This window comes from Hippopotamus amphibius, chromosome 10 (genome assembly GCF_030028045.1).
Source record: "Hippopotamus amphibius kiboko isolate mHipAmp2 chromosome 10, mHipAmp2.hap2, whole genome shotgun sequence".
NCBI lineage: Eukaryota > Metazoa > Chordata > Mammalia > Artiodactyla > Hippopotamidae > Hippopotamus > Hippopotamus amphibius.
Genome location: NC_080195.1, coordinates 108,810,163 through 108,829,775, shown reverse-complemented (window position 1 = coordinate 108,829,775; position 19,613 = coordinate 108,810,163). Strand labels below are relative to the sequence as shown.

Here is a 19,613-nt window from a genome sequence, read left to right as displayed (position 1 = left end):
CAGGTAGCTCATTCCTGTGTTTGCCATGACCTCTACAAAGAGATCTGAATCTCTGACTTCAGGGACCAGGGACCCTCTCCTAGTTCCTTTATTGTCTACTCTTTTTCAACCTAGACGTAATAGCTGCTCTTTGGTATCTGCTAATTCTGGACATCTACTGCCCTCTTTTACCTCTTTGAGTAATCACCTTCTACTATTCTGGTTAACAACTTCTTACATTTTCCCTGTTCAAATGACAAGGGTAGCTTCTGTCTCAGGACTGTACTCTGAATGATTTATTTATTGATTTTCTCTATTGTGTGTTTCCTAATTTGTTGATTTTGCTCTTTATTATTTCCCTTCCACTTCATTTATATGAAGTTTGCATTCTGCTTTCTAATATATGCTCATTAGGACAACTGTTTGTGCTTCCTAAATTTACAAGTAAAACTGATGGTCATATTTTATGGCTCCTCATCACTCTTAAAAGATATGAGTATTTCTGTCTAAAGTACATAGAACTAGGTTATCTTAAAGTTCCCAGCCAAGATCAAAGTTTCTGAATTTTATATTACACACCAAAAAAATGATACCAAGAAAGCAGGAACCTCCTCTATTTAGGACAAATTTCAGAAATACTTCATCAGTAAAGACAGAGGAGAATATATTTCTATTTGTGATGGAGTAGAATACAGTTCCTAGGGTGGAAGAAAATGATTACATGTGTTTTCTAGGCAAGCCTCCCACAAACAGAAAGAAATTCAGCTAAGAAAAAGTTAAGAAAGTATTTCCAAAATAGATTGTAAAAAGTCAATCATTTAAATAGGTAACATACCTGTATTCATTAGTATAATCGAAATCTTGTTTATTATGAGTTGGCTTTAGAAAATAACAGTCTATAATCCCCACTACTCCAACACCCATGTTGTTTGCCTGAAAAGTAAAATGAAATTGGCATTTTAAACATACAACATGATGCTCAAAACAATTATCCCTTCACAAAGGTTTAAGATCTGTGTGAAAAATTTTCCTAGATTTTCTCTCATGATTCTCATGACATTTAGATTGAAAAGCAGCGTCTGGTACGTAACTTACTTTTCTGGGAGCTAATTCCTAAATATATAATAGCTTTCCTCCTAAACCACTTCCACTATTGTCAAGTATCCACTTCGACAAGTATTATCATTCCCAATTTTATACAAGGGAAAAAAGACCCCCTCTACTGGGATGCAATATCTTAGCCAGTAGAAACCACAACTAACTCCTTCCTATATCCACAGTGCCTAGCAAAGGCTTTGGTACATAAAATTCCATAAGTTTGTTAGATAAAAATTAAAGTCATTTATCCAAAGTTACACATTCAGTTGCTAATTGTGATGAAATAAAAACTTTAATTCAACTGACCTAGGTTATTTTTTAAACCTGCCTAGCTATAAGACATTGAACTCAAAGTACCTGAGTCATATTCTGACTATCTACATGTGATTAACACATGTATTTTGTTTACGATTGTAGCTGAGTCTAAGTAGAAAGAGAAAAAGTGAAATCTTGACTTATAAAATGAAAATTTTCATAGATACAACTATAGACAAAACCATGAAAACCTAATCATAATGCTACTCTACTAAAACCCCTCAGCGGTTCCTTATTTCATACAACTTGTAAGCCACAGAACCCTTCAACCTGCAGCTCTTTTTCACCTTCTTTCTGGCCTCATCTTCCTCTCTCCCATTACTCCATTCCTCACTTACCATCTGGTCCGGGCATAACAGCTCCCTTAATGATGCCATACTCTCAGAAGCCTCTTTCCCTTCCTTTGCAGACATTCTCTTCTCTGCCTAGAGAGCTCTTGCCAGACTTTCCAAAACAGTAAATCAACTTAGTCTCATCTCAATCACCACTTTCTCCAAGAAGCACTTTCTGATGCTCCAAGGATATACCACATTCCCCTCACCAAAAGAGATCTGGGGCAACATGTGCTGTATCTTTTCATCTTTTTATGTTGAGCATCAGGTGTGTGGCAAATCATACCAAGTATTTAATAAAGTTCACTAAACCCAAACACTAGGACCAGTCCACCTTCTAGTAAAGGAAAACATTAAGAGTTGGCTGTAAAAGCTTATTTTTTACAAGGTCAAGTTCAACCAGAAATTATACATTAATGCAAATTTAATTGGGTTGGAAAAGCAGGCTATGTAACTAACAAGTCAAATTCATTCAAAGAAAAAAAATAATTTATATTTTGTAGTGGACACCATTGTTTCTTTTGAATCCCAAAACACTTGAGAAATAAGGCCTAAACCAAAAGTGCTTTTCCAATTACCAGTGAAATTCAGAACTTTATAATTAAATAGAGTATTTCTGGCAAAAATTACTATTCCAATTCTAAATAAAAATTAGCATTTTAAAGAAGTTATTGATACCTAATATCATGGTTGTCAGATTTCTCGATTTATTTTTTTTAATTGAAATTAGTGGTTATAAAGAGGAGCCCAACAAAGCTCATTTACTGTTTTTAAAATTGAAATATAGTTGATTTACAGTATATATTAGTTTCAGGTGTATGACACTGATTCAATATTTTTTAATACTCCATTTAAAGTTATAAAATATTAGCTATATTCCCTGTGCTGTACAATGTATCCTTGCAGCTCGTTTATTTTATACGTAGTCGTTTGTACCTCTTAGTCCCCACCCCTGTTCCCCCCACCACTCTGTCCCTACTGGTAACCACTGGTTTGTTCTCCGTATCTCTGAGTATATTTCTGTTTTGTTACTTTCATCCACTTGTTTTATTCTTTTGATTCCACACATTGGCGATAAAATACAGTAAGCATAATACCCTCCAGGTTCATCCATGTTGTTGCAAAGAATTTAGAATAAAATAAAATGAATAGAAAATGAAAATCATAGAATCAGAAAACAAAATATACCTAGACTTAAAACCTTTAACAAAGCTGAATTTCAGAATTTATCACTAAATTCTTAACCTACCCCCCCGCCCAAAAAAAAACCTTTCTATGAATACATGTAAAGGATAAACAGACTGACATAGTGGGCAATGTTCATCATCTTAAATTGAATTCTACAATGATGGAAGTGGTTTAGGAGGAAAACTCTGATATATTCAGGAACTGCAGAAAAAGAAATCACCTATCAAATACTATTGTTTAGGCTATTGAGTCAACAACTAACTAAAACCAAGCCATTTTATTTGAGCACGAAATAATCAAGGATCCTTATCCAAGTGTAGTGAGAGAATGTGCACCTGTGCCCAAGAGCCACACTCATTGTTAGATCTGGGGCAAGTTACTTAACTTATTAGCCCCGATGTCCTCATCTGTGAAACAGATAAAATATTCTGTCCTCCTCATAAGATTATTCAAGACCAAATGAGAAATTAATATAAAGTGTTCTAAGATCAAGTGCCATACCAATGTCATTAAAAACAGACATTTAAAAGTCATTAGACAAAAGCACATAATTTCACATTTGACCCAGTAACAGGTTATGCTAACTTTCATAAAAGATACAGACATTTTCAGATATTAAGCTTACCCTTAACTGACATCCAACTTTTTCATAAGCTTTGATGAGTCTATTTCTGTGATACATCATTATCCCATAATGATCTTTATTTCTGCAGTTGAATCCAAAGGTAATTCTCACAGTTTTATTAGTCTTAAATGTTAAGGAAAATTCTGAACACACCACCTCACTCGCTTTAAATCATCCTTTCTATTTCATTATTTATTGAGTCCAAAGGTGCATAAAAAAGGGCCAAGTTTGAGAGGATTAGAATCTCCAGGATAAAAGGAGAAAGGGGGAAGGGAAATACACTTGACTGATATACATCTCTATACAGCATCAACAAAAGCAAAATAAAGGATACTAAAAATTTGGGTCGATAAATATCACGTTCAATGTAGGCAAGACTCTTCGATACTAGCTGTGTCTTCACTTTCTGTCCACGCAAGATGATCTGCATTCGTGGCTTTAGATATAATATGCTGCAGTAAGCCTGCAAAGACACACAACAGTATCTGTCCTTATCTATGGATTTTTCAACATTACATATGCATATATTTAAAAAGAAAGCTACTGCCTTGCTTTGATAAAAGATGCATAAACTCTTCAATAAAATACTACAGACTATAAAGGTGTATTAGTTAGTATTTGAATACTTTTTATAAAAAACTGTAGCCAGTAAAAATGATTTACAGAAAACAATCTCCTGACCTACACAGATGCTATGTTAAGTGAAAAAAAGTTAAAAAACAGCATGTATGGTATGATCTCATTTTAATTTTTAAAAAATATTTATGTGTACAAAAAAGGACTATATTTTCTGACTCTCCTGTCAAAAACATATACTGCTATTATAATTTTAAAAGCGTCAATAAATTTTATTTGGGCAAAAATAAGCAAAATCTAATACAAACCAAAGAGACTATTATAAGCTTAAAAGGAAAAAAATCATAAATAATGCATCAACATTTAAGCAAAGCAGACAAACAGCACTTTTTCCATACGGAGCTATAACAACCAGCAGTCATCTAAATGTGTTTTCAATTCTTTTTTCTTTCTTTCTTTTTTTGGGGGGACCATGCCTTGGCTTGCAGAATCTTAGTTCCCTGACCAGGGATTGAACTGGAGCCATGGCAGTGAAAGCACTGAGTCCTAACCACTGGACCACCAGGGAACTCCCTAAATGTGTTTGCAATTGTTAATGCATGAAAGTTTCCCCACTTTAGAATCTGGGACCAAACTCTGCATCCTAAAATTTGTTACAATATGATCTCCTGTGCCGGCCTCCAACCTATCAGAAACCTCTGAAGGAAATGAACTGAACTTAAGAAGGATACATGAAAAAGTTCAACACAAAACTAAAATTTGAACATTTCTCTTTATTTTTTCCCCTGACTTCTGATTTCAAAACTAGTGGTGTTCTGTCATTTATAAAATTTACTAATGATTTTTAAAACATTTTACTTCATGGTACACTAAAACTATACCATCTGCTCAGGCTGCCTCTGGATATTCTAGAGCAAGATTTTCTTAACAACTAGGACATATTTCACTAACACACTGGGGTATATCAAGGAATAGTAATATATGCCATTTTAATTGCTAAAATTGCAGAAAAAGTTACATAGTAAACTTATAAACATCAAATGTATCCTTAGCTTGGGGTTATGAAATAATTTTAGCACATAAAAAAAAGGGAAAAGGAGAATTCCCTGGTGGTCCAGTGGCTAGGACTCCCCACTTCCACTACAGGGGGCAAGGGTTCGATCCCTAGTCAGGGAACTAACATCCCACAAGCTGCAATGTACATTCCTCCCCCTCCCCCCAACCCGCCCCCCACCCCCTCCATGGAGGAAAAAAAAAGGAGAAAAGGGAAAAGTACATATTATATGTCTTATAGTGACTAACAAACCTAATAGTCTCATTATCCTATCAACATTGTTATATTGAGATATTAATTCCTTTAATCCATCTCTATGATCCAATATTAGAAATATTTATCAGAAAATTACATTAACATGCATTACCTGTAAGCTATATATAATTTACTGCTTTAGGGTATCAATTACTGTGTGTGCGTATGTGTGTGTGCTCTGAATATTTTAAATTTTAAAAGAGACACACTCTGAATTTGGCGTTTTGATTGAATTCATCAATATGGGCACCACAAGACATACTGATTCTAGTACTCCCAATTCAAATAATTAACCACACAGTGAAAGAACTTTTACAAGCACTGTGAGACCTGCTGACTTCGCAATTAAAAAGTTGTTTTCTAACCAAATAAAACCAGTGCGCACATGACAAGTTTAATAAATTGGTTCATATCTGAGATACTTAATTTAGAGATTTCTGGCAGCATTTGTAACACAAATGAATAACATAATTTCCATTATTTGATGATTTTCTCATTCCCACAAAGAGAGGTGAATACATACCCTCAGAGAATAGTCACTCTCAGGGGCAATTTGGTCCATCCTTTCTTGCTTCTTATACCCTTTCTTCCCTGCTGTCTCATCTAAATCTTCTGGAATTCTGATGTCATATTTATCCTTATCAAAATCAAACTCTGTTGCACTTCTGTAGCTGTAAAAATATTTTTTAAAAAGAGCTAAATTTTAACTTTGCCTTAAGATAAGCAAGCAAATAAATTCCAGTTAACAAAACAAAACACGAGCATGTGGTGGGAGTCAAGGGCAGGAGCAGGAGGGAGAAAGGGATCCAGGAAGGTACGGAAGAAACCGTATCCCTCACACATTGCCAGTAGGAATATCAACTGATACAGCCACATTCTGATAGTTTCTTAAAAAGCTAAACATGCAACTACCATATGATCCAGCAATTACACTCCTGGGCATTTATCCCACAAAATGATGACCATATTCCCACAAAAGCCTCTATGCACATATTTTATAGGTTTATTTGTAATAACTGAAACTTGTGAACAACCAGATAGGTAAACACACTGTGGTCCATCCATACAATGCAATACCACTCAGCAAGAAAAAGGAAGCAAACGGACACACACATTCAGAAACCTATGCTGAATGAAAAAAGCCAATCCCAAAAGGTTTCACACTGTATGATTCCAATTGTATAATATTCTTGAAATGACAAAGTTATAGAAATGGAGAACATGTTCGAGGCTGCCAGGGATTAAGGCAGGAGTGGATGTGGATATAAAAGAGACCCGAGTTGATGAGACTGTCCTGTACCTTGACTCCATCAGTGTGAGCATCAACAGTACGAATGCACCACAGTTCCAAGATGTTACCATTGGAGGAAACGGGGTAAAGGGCACATGAGATTTCTTACAACTACACATGAATCTACAATTCTCTCAAAATTAAAAGTTAAAGAAAAAAATGGAGGTGGGGATAAGAAGGGCAGGAAAGGAAGTAAAAAAAGAAAAGAAAAAGGGAGGGACCTCCCTGGTGGCATGGCGTAGTGGTTAAGATTCCATGCTCCCAATGCAGGAGGCCTGAGTTCGATCCCTGGTCAGGGAACTAGATCCCACATGCGTGCTGCAACTAGGAGTTCGCACGCCACAACTAAGAGCTTGCCTGCCACAACTAAGACCCAGCACGACCAAATAAGTAAATAAGTAAATATTAAAAAAAGAAAAAAAAGAAAAAGGGACTACAGGTAGTCAGGAAAGCACAAGAATTAAAGGATTTCAGGATTATCACTATTTGTGCTTTGCTCCTATGGTTCCACAGATCATAGATCTCTCAATATCACACATTCACCCTAAATTTTAAAACTTTATTTGCAAAGGATTTTATCCTCACAAAGATTAAGCAACACAGAAGTCTCATCTATGTTACTTTTCCCAACAGATGCTGAATCATGCTTAGCTTTATGTAATGAACCAAATGGACAAGTTTCTCTCACTTACCCAAGTTGGGACTTCCTAGCTGGGCTTTATCTTTTCATTTCTTTCTTTGTTTCTTTTTTTTTTTTTGAGGAGAGGGATGGTATGACCAAGTGTGAAAACAGACTGCTATGGCGACAGAATGGCACAGCTAGGAAATTTATTTTTAGTAATATGAAATTATCTCAACTGAAGCCAAAGTAGCCTCAATAATATACCCTTGGAAAAGGTAAATCATTAACTATGCCACAAAATGAGGATCTTCCAAAACATTTCTACTCTGTAACAATGGGTACGTGTAATGAAACTACTCCCGCATGTGCACTTTACTTCCCAACTGGTTAACAACCAGCTGAGGTCTACCACCTACCTTCTGAGATTCCAGATGATGATCCTTGTCCCCTTCTTACCCATGATAGCATCGAGTTCTGCCAGTACCTTCTGTTCCGTAGAAAATAGAGAATGTTCCAGAATTGCAGCAAGGCTTGCTTTTGATTCTGTTAAATTAATTATCTGTCGTATATCCTAAGTTAAAGACTTAGACCAAAAACATATTTTTCACAATTACAACATGGAAACCAACTTAAACTAACTGAAAGACCATTTACTAAATTATTTTCTGAGATTTAAAATGATAGTGTGATTTCACCAAGGATGAAGTATGAAGAAGTTTATTATTGATATTATTCCTAACTCATTTAATAATATCCAATATTTTAATGTTTATACAGAAGACATTTTCCTAAAGATAGCTTGCTTTTCATGGTTGTTGGTGAAAATTTCAAGCCAGACTAAGTCTTATTTGACCACAAAAAGACTGAAATAAAGAGGAAAGCTATGGGAAGCTTAACATAAAATGCCATCACTTTATGTTAAGGATTTCCATAGCACAATTCCAACAGAGAACAGAAAGGGACAAACATTTAGCCCAGACGTAGAGCAGAGGCAGTGGATAGGAACAAGAGCTAGAGTGGAAAGTATGATTAAAAAACAGGAATCTGGAGGAGGGCAAAAGGATGGCATGGTTTAGACTATTTCTTCAGAGTTTCAATTTTAAAATTAAAAGGATATGGTTTTTGTTGAATGACACTATTGGCACAAAAACATGTTCTGCTTTTATGACTTCCAAGTAGGTCTGAGACAAGAAGCCCACGCTCATGCTGTCTCCATTTTTGGTAAAGACCATTGCATCTTTACCCAAACGCATAGAACCTGACTTGAAGCCATTCCCATACAATCCAACTGGGACGTGACCATTCATGGTGACTTTGTCACTGAAGCCAAAGCTAAAAAGAAAAAAAAAATTAATAAGTCTGTATAATCTTCATTTATTTTAATTCAAAAACTGTGATGCCAAGTAAAAATGCCTAGGTTTGAATGTTAGCTTCATCCTTCCTTGCTATATAATCTTGGGCAAATTACTTTTAATCTGTATTGATGTGTTTCCCCACCTCTGAAATGAAGGAAACCAAATCCACATTATAGGGATGTAAGGATTAAACACACTAAAACAGGAGCTCACTGCCTGGCATATCCCAGCTTAATGGCTGAATTAAAATTTAGGCTCCTGGGACCTTGAGATTTCACCCCATGAAATCTCTTCCTCTAAGTGTGAATGAATCTCTTGTTCTCAGCAAGCCTGCTGTACTATGATTACTGACGGGGTGAACCTGCCTTTTTCGGCAGCATAAGGAGTATTCAAGGGACACTAGAAAGGCCTTGGCTGCCAGATCCTCCTGGTACCTGGTACCTGTACTATGTATCTTAGCTTCCATTTCAGGCACATTTGGCTTCATCCTGACAGGATATTCCATGACCCTAGAGCCCAAGGCCTTTCAACTATGCTACTTGCTCATCCTCAGAATCACTTTAAAATTACCAGTCCCCATTCCCGAAAGTGGTAAGTTTTACTGGAAATAACAACTAAATCTATTTCCACTAAAGCACAAACATCTGATGTCTGTGTGCTACAACTCTAAAGGAATGGTGGAATTTAAGATAAGTCAGACATGGGGAGGAGGTGTTGAGAATGGCAGGGGTTGCCTAATAATCTAACAACAGTAAAAAATAATGGAAGACTTAGAGAATAGAGCACGTTTGGGTATAGCATTTCACGTTTAAAAAATAAAAACTACAGGCAATAAGTATGACACATGAAACACTTAAACTAGGTAAAAGCAATGATTTTAAGGAGTGTGACACTTTTACATACCTAAGCATTTTATGTAATTTGTCTGAAGTCATCCCATTCCCATTATCAGTGAATGTCAGGCATATATGGTCATTTATCACTGTTTTGTCAATCCATATCTGTTTAGCATTCACGTCAGGATCATAAGCATTATCTGGGAAACAAAAGTTTTGAGAAATTTTGATTTTGCATTTTAAAGAAGACCGATTAGTTCAGAACAACCCTTTAACAAGCAACAGAACAATATATTTTAAGGAAAATTTAAAGGCAGAAATGTTTCGGAACTCCTAAGATTCGATGACATGAAACTAAACTGTACCATGCTATGTATCTTTTACAGAATTAACTCTACCTAAAGCCCTCCACTTGTTATATAGAGAGCAGGGACTGGTACCCGCTACATTGAAAAAGTATAAAGCCAGAAGACTCACTGCACTGAAGAGACAATTAAGGTTCGTCTTCTGCCCAAAGAATGAGCCTAGCTATCATAAAGGAAACCAAGAGCTGGGTGTCAACAGCACTGCAAGTTAACATGGAAGGTCCACAATAGTTACTGAATAAATGAGAAAGCACAATTTAACCCCCACACGCAGATGAACATTTACCTCTACACAGTTCTTCAAATTGTAGCCCTTTTCAATCTCAGAAAAGTTTCTGATGGCTGGCACATCTTTCTCACCTCTGTACACCTCACCAGTTAACACTCTTGCCTAGCATACTTGTTTCTCTCAAAACAGGTAAGTATGAGGGAATACATCAGAGAAAAATGAAAAAAATTACAACAGTGGCAGTAATAAAATCAACTTGTGAACTATCTAAGACCTATCAGAATATCCTTAACTGACTACAAATACTTCTGAGGTATATTTTGAAGTCTTCATTATAATATAAATAATGGTTCTCAAACTATCCTCTGTAAGCCTTCAATTAGAATCGAATAATCTTTTTCATCAATCACTTTAGCTTCATAAAAAAACTTACAACTTGACACACCATGACGAGCACCATGACTTTCAGCAGCCCTAACCCAAAACTGGAGAAGCACTGTGTGTGAACAACCCCAGGCTGAGGGGCTCCTCCAGGTTGCCATGAAATAGAATGACCGTGAATAGCTGCAATGTTACCTCATTTGCACTTCAGAGTTTACATCTGAACAGCACATGTTAGCTGGGAGACTCTGGAAATCTAACTACACCAAAGAAAAGAAAGGTTCTCAAATTTTCTTTTTTTTCTCACACATCCAACATAGGACCCTTCCTTGATAAAGGACTAAAGCACATCCAAGAATTCCCAAGAATATAGTTTTCCTTTACAATGTTTCTCAAACATGTTTAAATTTAAAAATTCATGCGCATGAATTTTACCAAGAAAATAAAACATGATCCATCATGCAAATCTGATCACAATCTTGCCTCTCTTCTCATGTTCATTAAAACACTTTTAAATACAATCCTATGCCCTGATCATTCCATCTACTGGAAAAACCAAAAATTTATTATCACAAATCTAACATAATATTAATCCTCCTAGTTACTAACACCAGAAAAATGAATACACTCTGTTATACTTTCCAACTATTGGAAAAAAAACCATAATTCTCACACTTTTTGACAATAGACCTTTTATAATGAGACTAAAAGTATTTTCAACATAAATGCTTTAGGAACTTTGCAAATTAAAATACTTTGATTTGACAGTCGTATAGGGAAATATTATACTCTGACAATAGCATAGGGAAGGTTGAGCAATGATTAATTTGATATCGGTTTGAATAGTTGCTGTGCTAGGTAGCCTTTACCAATGTTATCACTGAGATACATTTGTTTTTTTTTACAAAGCACATCTAGGGGACTTCCCTGGTGGCACAGTGGTTAAGACCCCATGCTCCCAAGGCAGGGGGCCCAGGTTCGATCCCTGGTCGGGGAACTAGATCCCACATGCCACAACTAAGAGTTTGCATGCTGCAACTAAGAGTCTGCATGCTGCAATTAAAAGATTCCAAAAGCCCCAACTAAAGATCACGTGTGCCTCAACTAAGACCCAGCACAGCCTAAATAAACAAATATTAAAAAATAAATAAAGTACACCTGCATATTATTTTTCAATAAAAAGCTTTTTAGAACCTCAGTTGCAAGCAACAGATTATATATGAAACATCAATTTACTTACCTATTAATTCAGCAACCGCACTAAATGGCCAAGTGTGACTAGTAGAATTTGTATGTAAAAACTTCGGGCAAAGCTGAAACAAACCAATGATGCATGTAAATTAATTAAGGTCTTACTTTTGAGAACAGATGCCAAAATAATTTTCTGTCCCAGTATTAACACTGAGACCAAGCAAAAATCACTTAGCTGCTTGCATCAGGATATACCTGGAAGATATAACCCAGAAGATGAGATTCCCGGAAAATAAGGCTGTAAATCAACTAAACAGTTTTTCCTCAAGACTGACAAACCCTTGCCTCCTTGAGTCTACCAACCCAGAGCCATATCATCATAAAATCCCAAAGCTCTCCACCCTACAAGACCTACCTCAAAATTGCCATGAGATTAAAAAAATAAAAAAATAAAAAAAAAGAATCTCAAACAAAAAAAACCATGAGAGAAAACTAATAAGACTTTGTCAAAGGGGTGTTTTCTCCTTTAGTGCTTTAGGCTTAATAAAACTTAGCTTTGCTTATTAATCAACAGGCTTTTCTTGTGGTCTCTCCAAGTTCATTATATCAATAGTTGAACTTGCAGCACTGGAGTAGTATACATCTATAAAACCTTCAAACAAAGTCACATAACAGTTCAAATTCAACAACCCTTCTTGATCTCCAGAGAGTTTATGTCTGATTCATGGTAATACAGTACGGAAGAGTATGTTAACCAACTTCATGCTGTAGGGAACTGTCTTAATTCTGGAGTAGTGCAGATGTCAAATGTATAAAAAAGTACAAATGGTTTTAAAAGGCTGAAGCCTGGAAATTTCAATATGCAGAATATTTCCATGAAATGAGGACTTTTTTGTGTTCATTTTGAACAGACTATCTCATATTTAAGGGGGGGGAAGAGGCACTTTAAGTAGTTCATGTGAAGAGCCCTAGAAACATGATTAGATTATAAATCCAACCAGCTACATTTGTAGTGCTCAGCTGCTGCCACAAGGTGTCAGAAAGAGGGCTACTTTTCCTCTCTCCACCCTCGATTTTAGACATCCCCAAGCATTTGTTTACCATTAGGTTAAAGTACACAAGTGAGAAATGGTAGTCTGTAGAAGAGTGGTCTTCAATCTGGAGTATGTGTAATTTGGACTTTCTACGGAATACTTTCTATAGCATACATCCTTGTAATAACAGAGTATGAGGAATTCCCGAACTTTCTAAAACAAAGAGTTTTTATAAAGGAAATCAATTTTCAGAACTTCATCTTGCAAAAGAAACCTTTTGTCAAATTGGTCTACCTGAGGTCTGACCCAGCCCCTCCTCTTACACAATCATCATTCCTCCATTTATAAAAGAACACATAGTGTACTCCTCACCCATTCTAAATCTAACTGTGGGGCATGGCCTTGGGGTGTAAAGCCTCTGGCTACCAAAGGAGAAAATGATTAATCAACACCAGAAACCCTTAGAAGAGTTTCTGTCTTTGCTCTCTACTTTATGAATTTGTTAGGTGTGAAGCCTGGAGTTAGAAATTGGGTATTTTGGTCCATGTTGTAATACTTTGATTTTAGATGTATGGCACACTGTCAACTTTCATTTAATGACTTCATCCTATATACCAACTCCAAATTGACATGGTACACATTGTTCTTGAGTAAGAGTCCCAGGGGAACAAACCAAAGAAGGCATGAGTAAGAAATGATGAATGCTAAACAGTGGCCTTTTGGTTATTTAAACACAAGCATTATTTTCAACTATTCTTAATTCTCATCTCTAGAACATGTCATTAGCTGGGAAGAAAAACACCCTTGAACAGCCAAAACACACACACACACACACACACACACACACACACACACACACAGAGCAGACTATTAAGTGTGAAGTATCTTTAACTAGATGTGTGATCCTGGGTAAGCAACTTAACTTCTGTGCCTCAAGTTTTACCATCTCTGAAAATGACAATGATGATATAACATCACCTTACCAAGATGTTAAGAGAATAACTTAATATTTGTAAATGCTTAGAACACCTGGGACATAATCAGCATTAGAAGTCTATGTCTTTTAAAAAAGTAAGCATACCTTTAAAGGCACAATTGAGCTCATACATAAAGAAAAGGGCTTCCCTGGTAGCACAGTGGTTAAGAATCTGCCTGCCAATGCAGGGGACATGGGTTCGATCCCTGGCCCAGGAAGATCCCACATGCCACAGAGCAACTAAGCCCATGAGCCACAACTATTGAACCTGCGCTCTAAAGCCTGCAAGCCACAACTATTGAGCCTGCATGCCACAACTACTGAAGCTCACGCACCTAGATCCCATGCTCTGCAACAAGACAAGCCACCACAATGAGAAGCCTGTGCACTGCAACGAAGAGGAGCCTCTGCTCGCCACAACTAGAGAAAGCCTGCACGCAGCAACGAAGAACCAATGCACACAAAAATAAATAAATAAATAAATAAAATCCTCAAGGGCCTCAAGTAAAGAAGGAATTAAAAACAAAAATAAATTTGAAAGTGGGGATGCACTGGGGATTAGAGTGGGGTGCTTACCTAGAATACAAAGGTTTCGATTTTAATGGTGACTCAGGGATAGGAGACATGACAAAAGAGAAGCATGCAGTTGGAAGTAACTGCCTCCTCCTACCTCCTCAATAAAAAGGGGGGTGGGGGGAGAATATGCCTAATAGGAAGCTTGTCTGTTTTGATCTGGACTCTACGTTAAAAAATTAAAAAAAAAAAAAAAGTGTAACATGAAATTCTGTAAGGGGCATGCCTTCACTTGGGTTGTGTTTCCATTTATATAACCTGCAGAACAACTGGAAGACCCAACTTCAACCAAACTGCACAGGATTCTCCCAGGGTCATTATTTGAGGAATATTTGAGTACACAATCTAAAATAACATGTAAGGAAACAACCCACCAGGAGAAAATGTTAGCAGCCAAGACACAGTAGTATCAACCACCCCCTCCAACACTAGGTAAAAGAAATATCAGCCTATAAAATAGGAATCCCTTGAAATAACTATACATTTAAAAAGTAATCCTCCCCTCCAAAAAACACACAAAAATGAGATGCAATGAAGACCACACAGTATTTTAAAGAATCAATAGAACTTTTAGAATCAACAGTTACAAATTTTTAAAATCATTTAAATATAAGACTTTAAACATGGAAGCCTGAACACATGCAGAGGGTTTACCTCTGCTCCCTCCTGAAGCTGCTCTATAATGAAGGAAAAAAGGGGCATAAACCCAGAAGCACAAAAAGAATCAAAAATGTGATTAATAGTAGACAAAATAGCAGTTTGGAAACTGGAAAGCACAGATTAGTGATAACTGATTTAATAGCCCAGAAAGAGCTAAATCCGAAGGCTGTAGGAGATGGGAAAGCCAACAAGAAGCAGGTCAGGAACCTTGGCAACCCTGGAAAGACTTAGGAATTAAGACTTCTGTACCTTTGAAGTCAGATACTAGAAGCTGTATGAAAAGACAGGTTGAAAGTCTTTAAAAGCAGAAAGACTCCCCAGATCCTTCTTTTACTCTGAGCAGCCATGAAAGACTGGAGGTCTCTTCTGGAGAAACTGACGGCGGCGGGCTCAGAGACAACCGAAAACAGGTGGGTTAAAAGCTAGTCAGCAAACAGTCCAGAAATAAACCCTCTCATAAATGGTCAAATGATTTTCCACAAGGGTGTAAAGACCATATAATGAGGAAAAGACACTCTTTTCAACAGGTAGTGCTGAGTAAACTGGATATTTATAAAAAGAATGAAGTTGAACCCATAAACAAAAATTAACTCAAAATAGATCAAAGACCTGGACAACAAGAGCTGAAACTATAAAATCCTTAGAAGAAAACACAGGGGAAACATTTTATGACATTGGATTTGGAAATGATTTCTTGAATATCACAAGAAATCATTTAAATATCACCAAATCACAAGAAACAAAAGAAAAAAATTGAACTCTACCAAAATTTAAAACTTCTGTACATCAAAGGACACAGGGAAAATCCGCAAATCAAGTATCTGATGAAGAGGTAATATGCAAAATATATAAAGAACTGGTATTCTGCATCAAATGGAGGAACTCTCCCAGAAAAAAAAAGCAATGGGAAGGAAAACAGGGGACAAAAGAAAAGGGAAAAATAAAGAGAAAACTGTAGTCAAATAAATGAGAAAATCTTCCAGGTATCATGGACTTGAGTTTCCAGCCTAAGTACCAGTACAATGCATAAGACTCTATTAAAGCACACCTTTAAAATTCTCAAAGAAATCATTTCTAATCTAGAATTACAAGCCCAGCCAAATTATATGTAAAGAAAGAGGCAGGGTAGCATAAACATACTTTCAAGAAAAGACATTAAAAAAAAAAAAGAAAGAAAAGACATAAATTTTCTTCCCATGTACGCTATTCTCAGGAAGTTACACCTGTTTCTGGAAAAATGGAGAGGCTTCATTGCTAATAGTAACAAAAACAGCAAATATTTACTGAGTGCTTATGGCATGCACCGGACCTTTATGAAACTTTCATATGTACTGGCTCATTTAATTTTTAAAATAACAACCCTTTTAGTGGTAAGATCATTATTCCCACTTTCAAGTCACATACACAGCTACCGGCCAGGATTTGAACCCACGCAGGTGGGCTCCAGAACTCATGCTCTCAGTCACTAAGCTACTGTTGCCTGCCAAAGGAGTAAACCCCAAAAGAGGAATATGTGATGGGATGGAGACACAAAGAAAGGGGGAAGGAAATTTCCAAAAAAATGATAAAGGGAAGTCCCCAAATTGCAACTGAGCCAATGAAAATGACAAAATACTGGGTGTTCCTGAACACATCTGGAAAAGATCTTCCAGTTCTCTGAAAGTTTGGATGAAACAGTAATCAGTACAGGGAAAAACTAAGCAAATAAAATACAAATCAATTATTAACCTCAGGGAAAACAAAAAGCTATATATAGCAAAGAAAATGCATAGTTCTGGTTGGTTCATTTGTGAATAATGGTAAGAGTGATAACAAATCATATAGTAATTCAACCTTCCCCCCGCCCCCGCCCCCCCAAAGTGAAATGAAGGGAGTGTATATGTGTCAGTTACATCTACAGCAGGATTTGTGGAAAACAACAAAACAGTATCAGCATTTTGCTTAGAAACATGGAGGCAAAAAGCAAAAACTTGAGTTTCTGTTACTCTGCATTCCATTCCGGAATCTACAAACCTCTTAATGATTTTTAATTTGCATACATTATGGGTCATCCTTTGTGCCTTAGCTTCTATGGCTTTTGACAAATGCATAAACTCAATAATTCCTAGGTCGTCTCCTAATGCAAGCATCTGAGAGCTATACCAAAGGAATAAGCAAGCCTTTATTCCAATGAAACTTCATTTATGGGAGCTGAAATGTCTATTTCACATACTTTTCATGTTATGAAACATTCTTTGATCTTCTCCACCGCCCCCCCAAACATTTAAGGATCATGGGCCAATACAAAAACAGGTGGCAGGCTGGATTTGCCCCATAAACTGCAGTTTGCCAACTCCTGTCCTAAAGCAAAGGACCAGTGGAAATACAGTCAGAAGCTGCAGATGGGAGATTTCCGTCAGTGAGGCTCCAAACAGCCCATATTACCCACAAAAGAAAGATTTAGCGCATGGACAGCTGCGACACCCAAAGAGCCAGATAACAACAATACCAGTCTCTCAAGACTGTCTGACCGTCCCTTTGTCTTCTCAATCTTGAAAGAGACAGAGATAGCAACTTGGGAGGAGCTGGGGAATGGGGAAGAGAATCAAAGTGCAGAAATAGCAAGAAAAAACAACCAAAAAATAAGAAAACAAAAAAACAACCCAGTTCACTCTTTTTCCTCACCACATTTTTCTGGACCAATCTGAGCGGAAGGAGTGGGGCTTTAAACTGTGTAAGAGCTTTTAAAGTATTAATAGTTAAGGTCTGATTTAACAGTACCTGAGGCTAACTGGAAAGCATTAGAATCTGCCCAGATTCACCTAGGTGAACTAGCAAATAATGTTTTAAAGCCAGTGGTTATAAATAACGTTGCTCTCCGTATGCCACCTACTAAATACTATCTCACTCAATAAACCAGTTAGGTAACCAAAGAGCCTTTATTCCGAATGTGTAAAGAACGCTCATAAATCAACAAAAATTCCTCAAAAGAAAAAGAAAACAGAAAAATGGGCAAAGGATACGACTTTAAAAAAAAACAACCAAAAAGGGTGGAATGGGACAAACTTTCAACTTCAGTCAGGTAAATGTAAAGTAAACCCAGATAACCATTTCACATGCATCGGGAAAAATGTTAAAGTCTGATGACACCAAGTGTTGGTAGGAATCTGGCTAAATGAATGAAAGTCAATGGGCAAAACATCACTTTTAAAGCAGTGGTATTAACATTCGAATAACGAGACCGGCGCAGCCTTTCTTCGGCCAGCGCCAACACCCTGAAAGAGAAGAGGTACATTTTTGCACAACAACGCCAACTTTTTAAGGAGACTCGGGGAGGGAGGCCACTCCCACATTTTAGGCTGTGAAATTTTAATTCGTATTGTGTGACCGCTCCCTCCGAAAAAGACTCACAGATACAAAACACGCTCAAGGGTTTCCAAGAACCCGACACGCTCCGGAACAGACACGACCCGGAGACCAGAGGGGAAGACGAGCGAGCTCGGTGGTGACCTAGTCGCGATCTGGGCCCGAGGGCTTAACTGGAGGGAAGCGACAGGAATTTAAATGAATCAGGAAGCCTAGTCCCAGCTCGCTGCACCCCGTCGCACCGCCAGGAGGTCAAGGCCGCTGGGCATCTCTGGCCGCGGACTACCACTCCCTCCCCCTCCGGGACCCCCGCGGGCCCGCAGGCCGGGGAGGGTCAGGGGCCCCGCGGCCCGAGGGGCGGGAGGGCCGAGGCCTCGCCCTCGGACGACTGCTGAGGGGCAGCCAAGAGGGAGCCAGGAGCGAGCCAGGAGGAGGGGCCGCAGCCCCGCCCCGCCCCGAAGCCGCGGAAGGGAAACAGAAACCCAACGCGGAGGAAACGAAACGCAGCCCGGCCCGCACCGCCCAGCCGGGCCCGGCCCTGCCCGCCGCCAAGCAGCTCCGCCGTCGGGAGCGAGATGGCCGCCGCCTCCCCCGGCCCAGCCACGGCCCCAGCCGCCGCGCCGGGCCGACGAGTCGCCACCGCCCACTGGCGGCCCCCCCTCGCTTGCCCGCCTGCCCGCCCTCCTGGGACACGGCCCGCTCCACCCCTCGCGGCTGCTCACCGCGCTGAGGCGGATCCCGCTGGGTGGCTGCGCCGCCATCTTGAGCGAGTTACAAAGCCAGGACCGGCCTCGGCCACAGTCCGACTGGGAGGCGGCGGCAGGCAAGCAGCTGTAGAGCTCGGGCTGTCCCGCCCACTTCCGGGGCGGAGCTTCGAGTGAGCCCGCCCGCTCACTTCCGCCTCCCGCTGCAACAGAGTTGGGAGGGTAGGGAAGGTAAATTTCCCCAGGGGTTACGGGAGCCAGGATAGCCGGAGAGGTGGACTTCAAGCGCCGGGGACCTGCAGAGTAGGGCGCATGCGTGAGGCGCCCTTAGGCTTGAATGGGTGACTGCAGTAACTGAACCTAGAGGCTTTGTCAAACAGTAATCAGTATGGAGGCGCAAAGAACAAAGAGCTCTATTTGGGGTCTTGGGAATTGCAATTGGGGATAGACAGGTTCCAGCAGAACAGAAAGAGTGTTGGGGGAAGAGAAAGTCAGGGGCTTATAAAGGCAAAAACCACAAGGTTGCTAAAGTTGTCCTGCAGGAATTATGATTGACTTTGATGCAAAGAGGAAATATTTGTCCATAAGGGATAGACTGTCACAAGTTATTTAGGGTTAGGGCAGGATAA

The 19,613-nt window shown here is 38.6% G+C and overlaps 1 protein-coding gene across 4 annotated transcripts in view; it reads right to left on the bottom strand.

Moving 5' to 3' along the window:
* Window positions 1–19,128, bottom strand: part of MORC3 (MORC family CW-type zinc finger 3) — a 42,164-nt gene extending 23,036 nt beyond the window's left edge. For 2 of the 4 annotated variants that reach the window (XM_057696859.1, XM_057696857.1), the window contains exons 1-9: window positions 19,003–19,128; window positions 11,742–11,814; window positions 9,594–9,726; window positions 8,454–8,667; window positions 7,752–7,900; window positions 5,946–6,093; window positions 3,872–4,000; window positions 3,538–3,660; window positions 815–912 (exon numbers count right to left, since the gene is read on the bottom strand). In XM_057696859.1, the coding sequence (XP_057552842.1) occupies window positions 815–912; window positions 3,538–3,660; window positions 3,872–4,000; window positions 5,946–6,093; window positions 7,752–7,900; window positions 8,454–8,667; window positions 9,594–9,726; window positions 11,742–11,814; window positions 19,003–19,041 (1,106 nt within the window). In that variant the 5' untranslated portion in view covers window positions 19,042–19,128. Of the gene's footprint in view, window positions 1–814; window positions 913–3,537; window positions 3,661–3,871; window positions 4,001–5,945; window positions 6,094–7,751; window positions 7,901–8,453; window positions 8,668–9,593; window positions 9,727–10,177; window positions 11,700–11,741; window positions 11,815–18,325; window positions 18,529–19,002 lie in introns of those variants that run through there. The other 2 variants (XM_057696860.1, XM_057696861.1) reach the window with 2 other exon arrangements.
* Window positions 19,129–19,613: the final 485 nt, after the last annotated feature.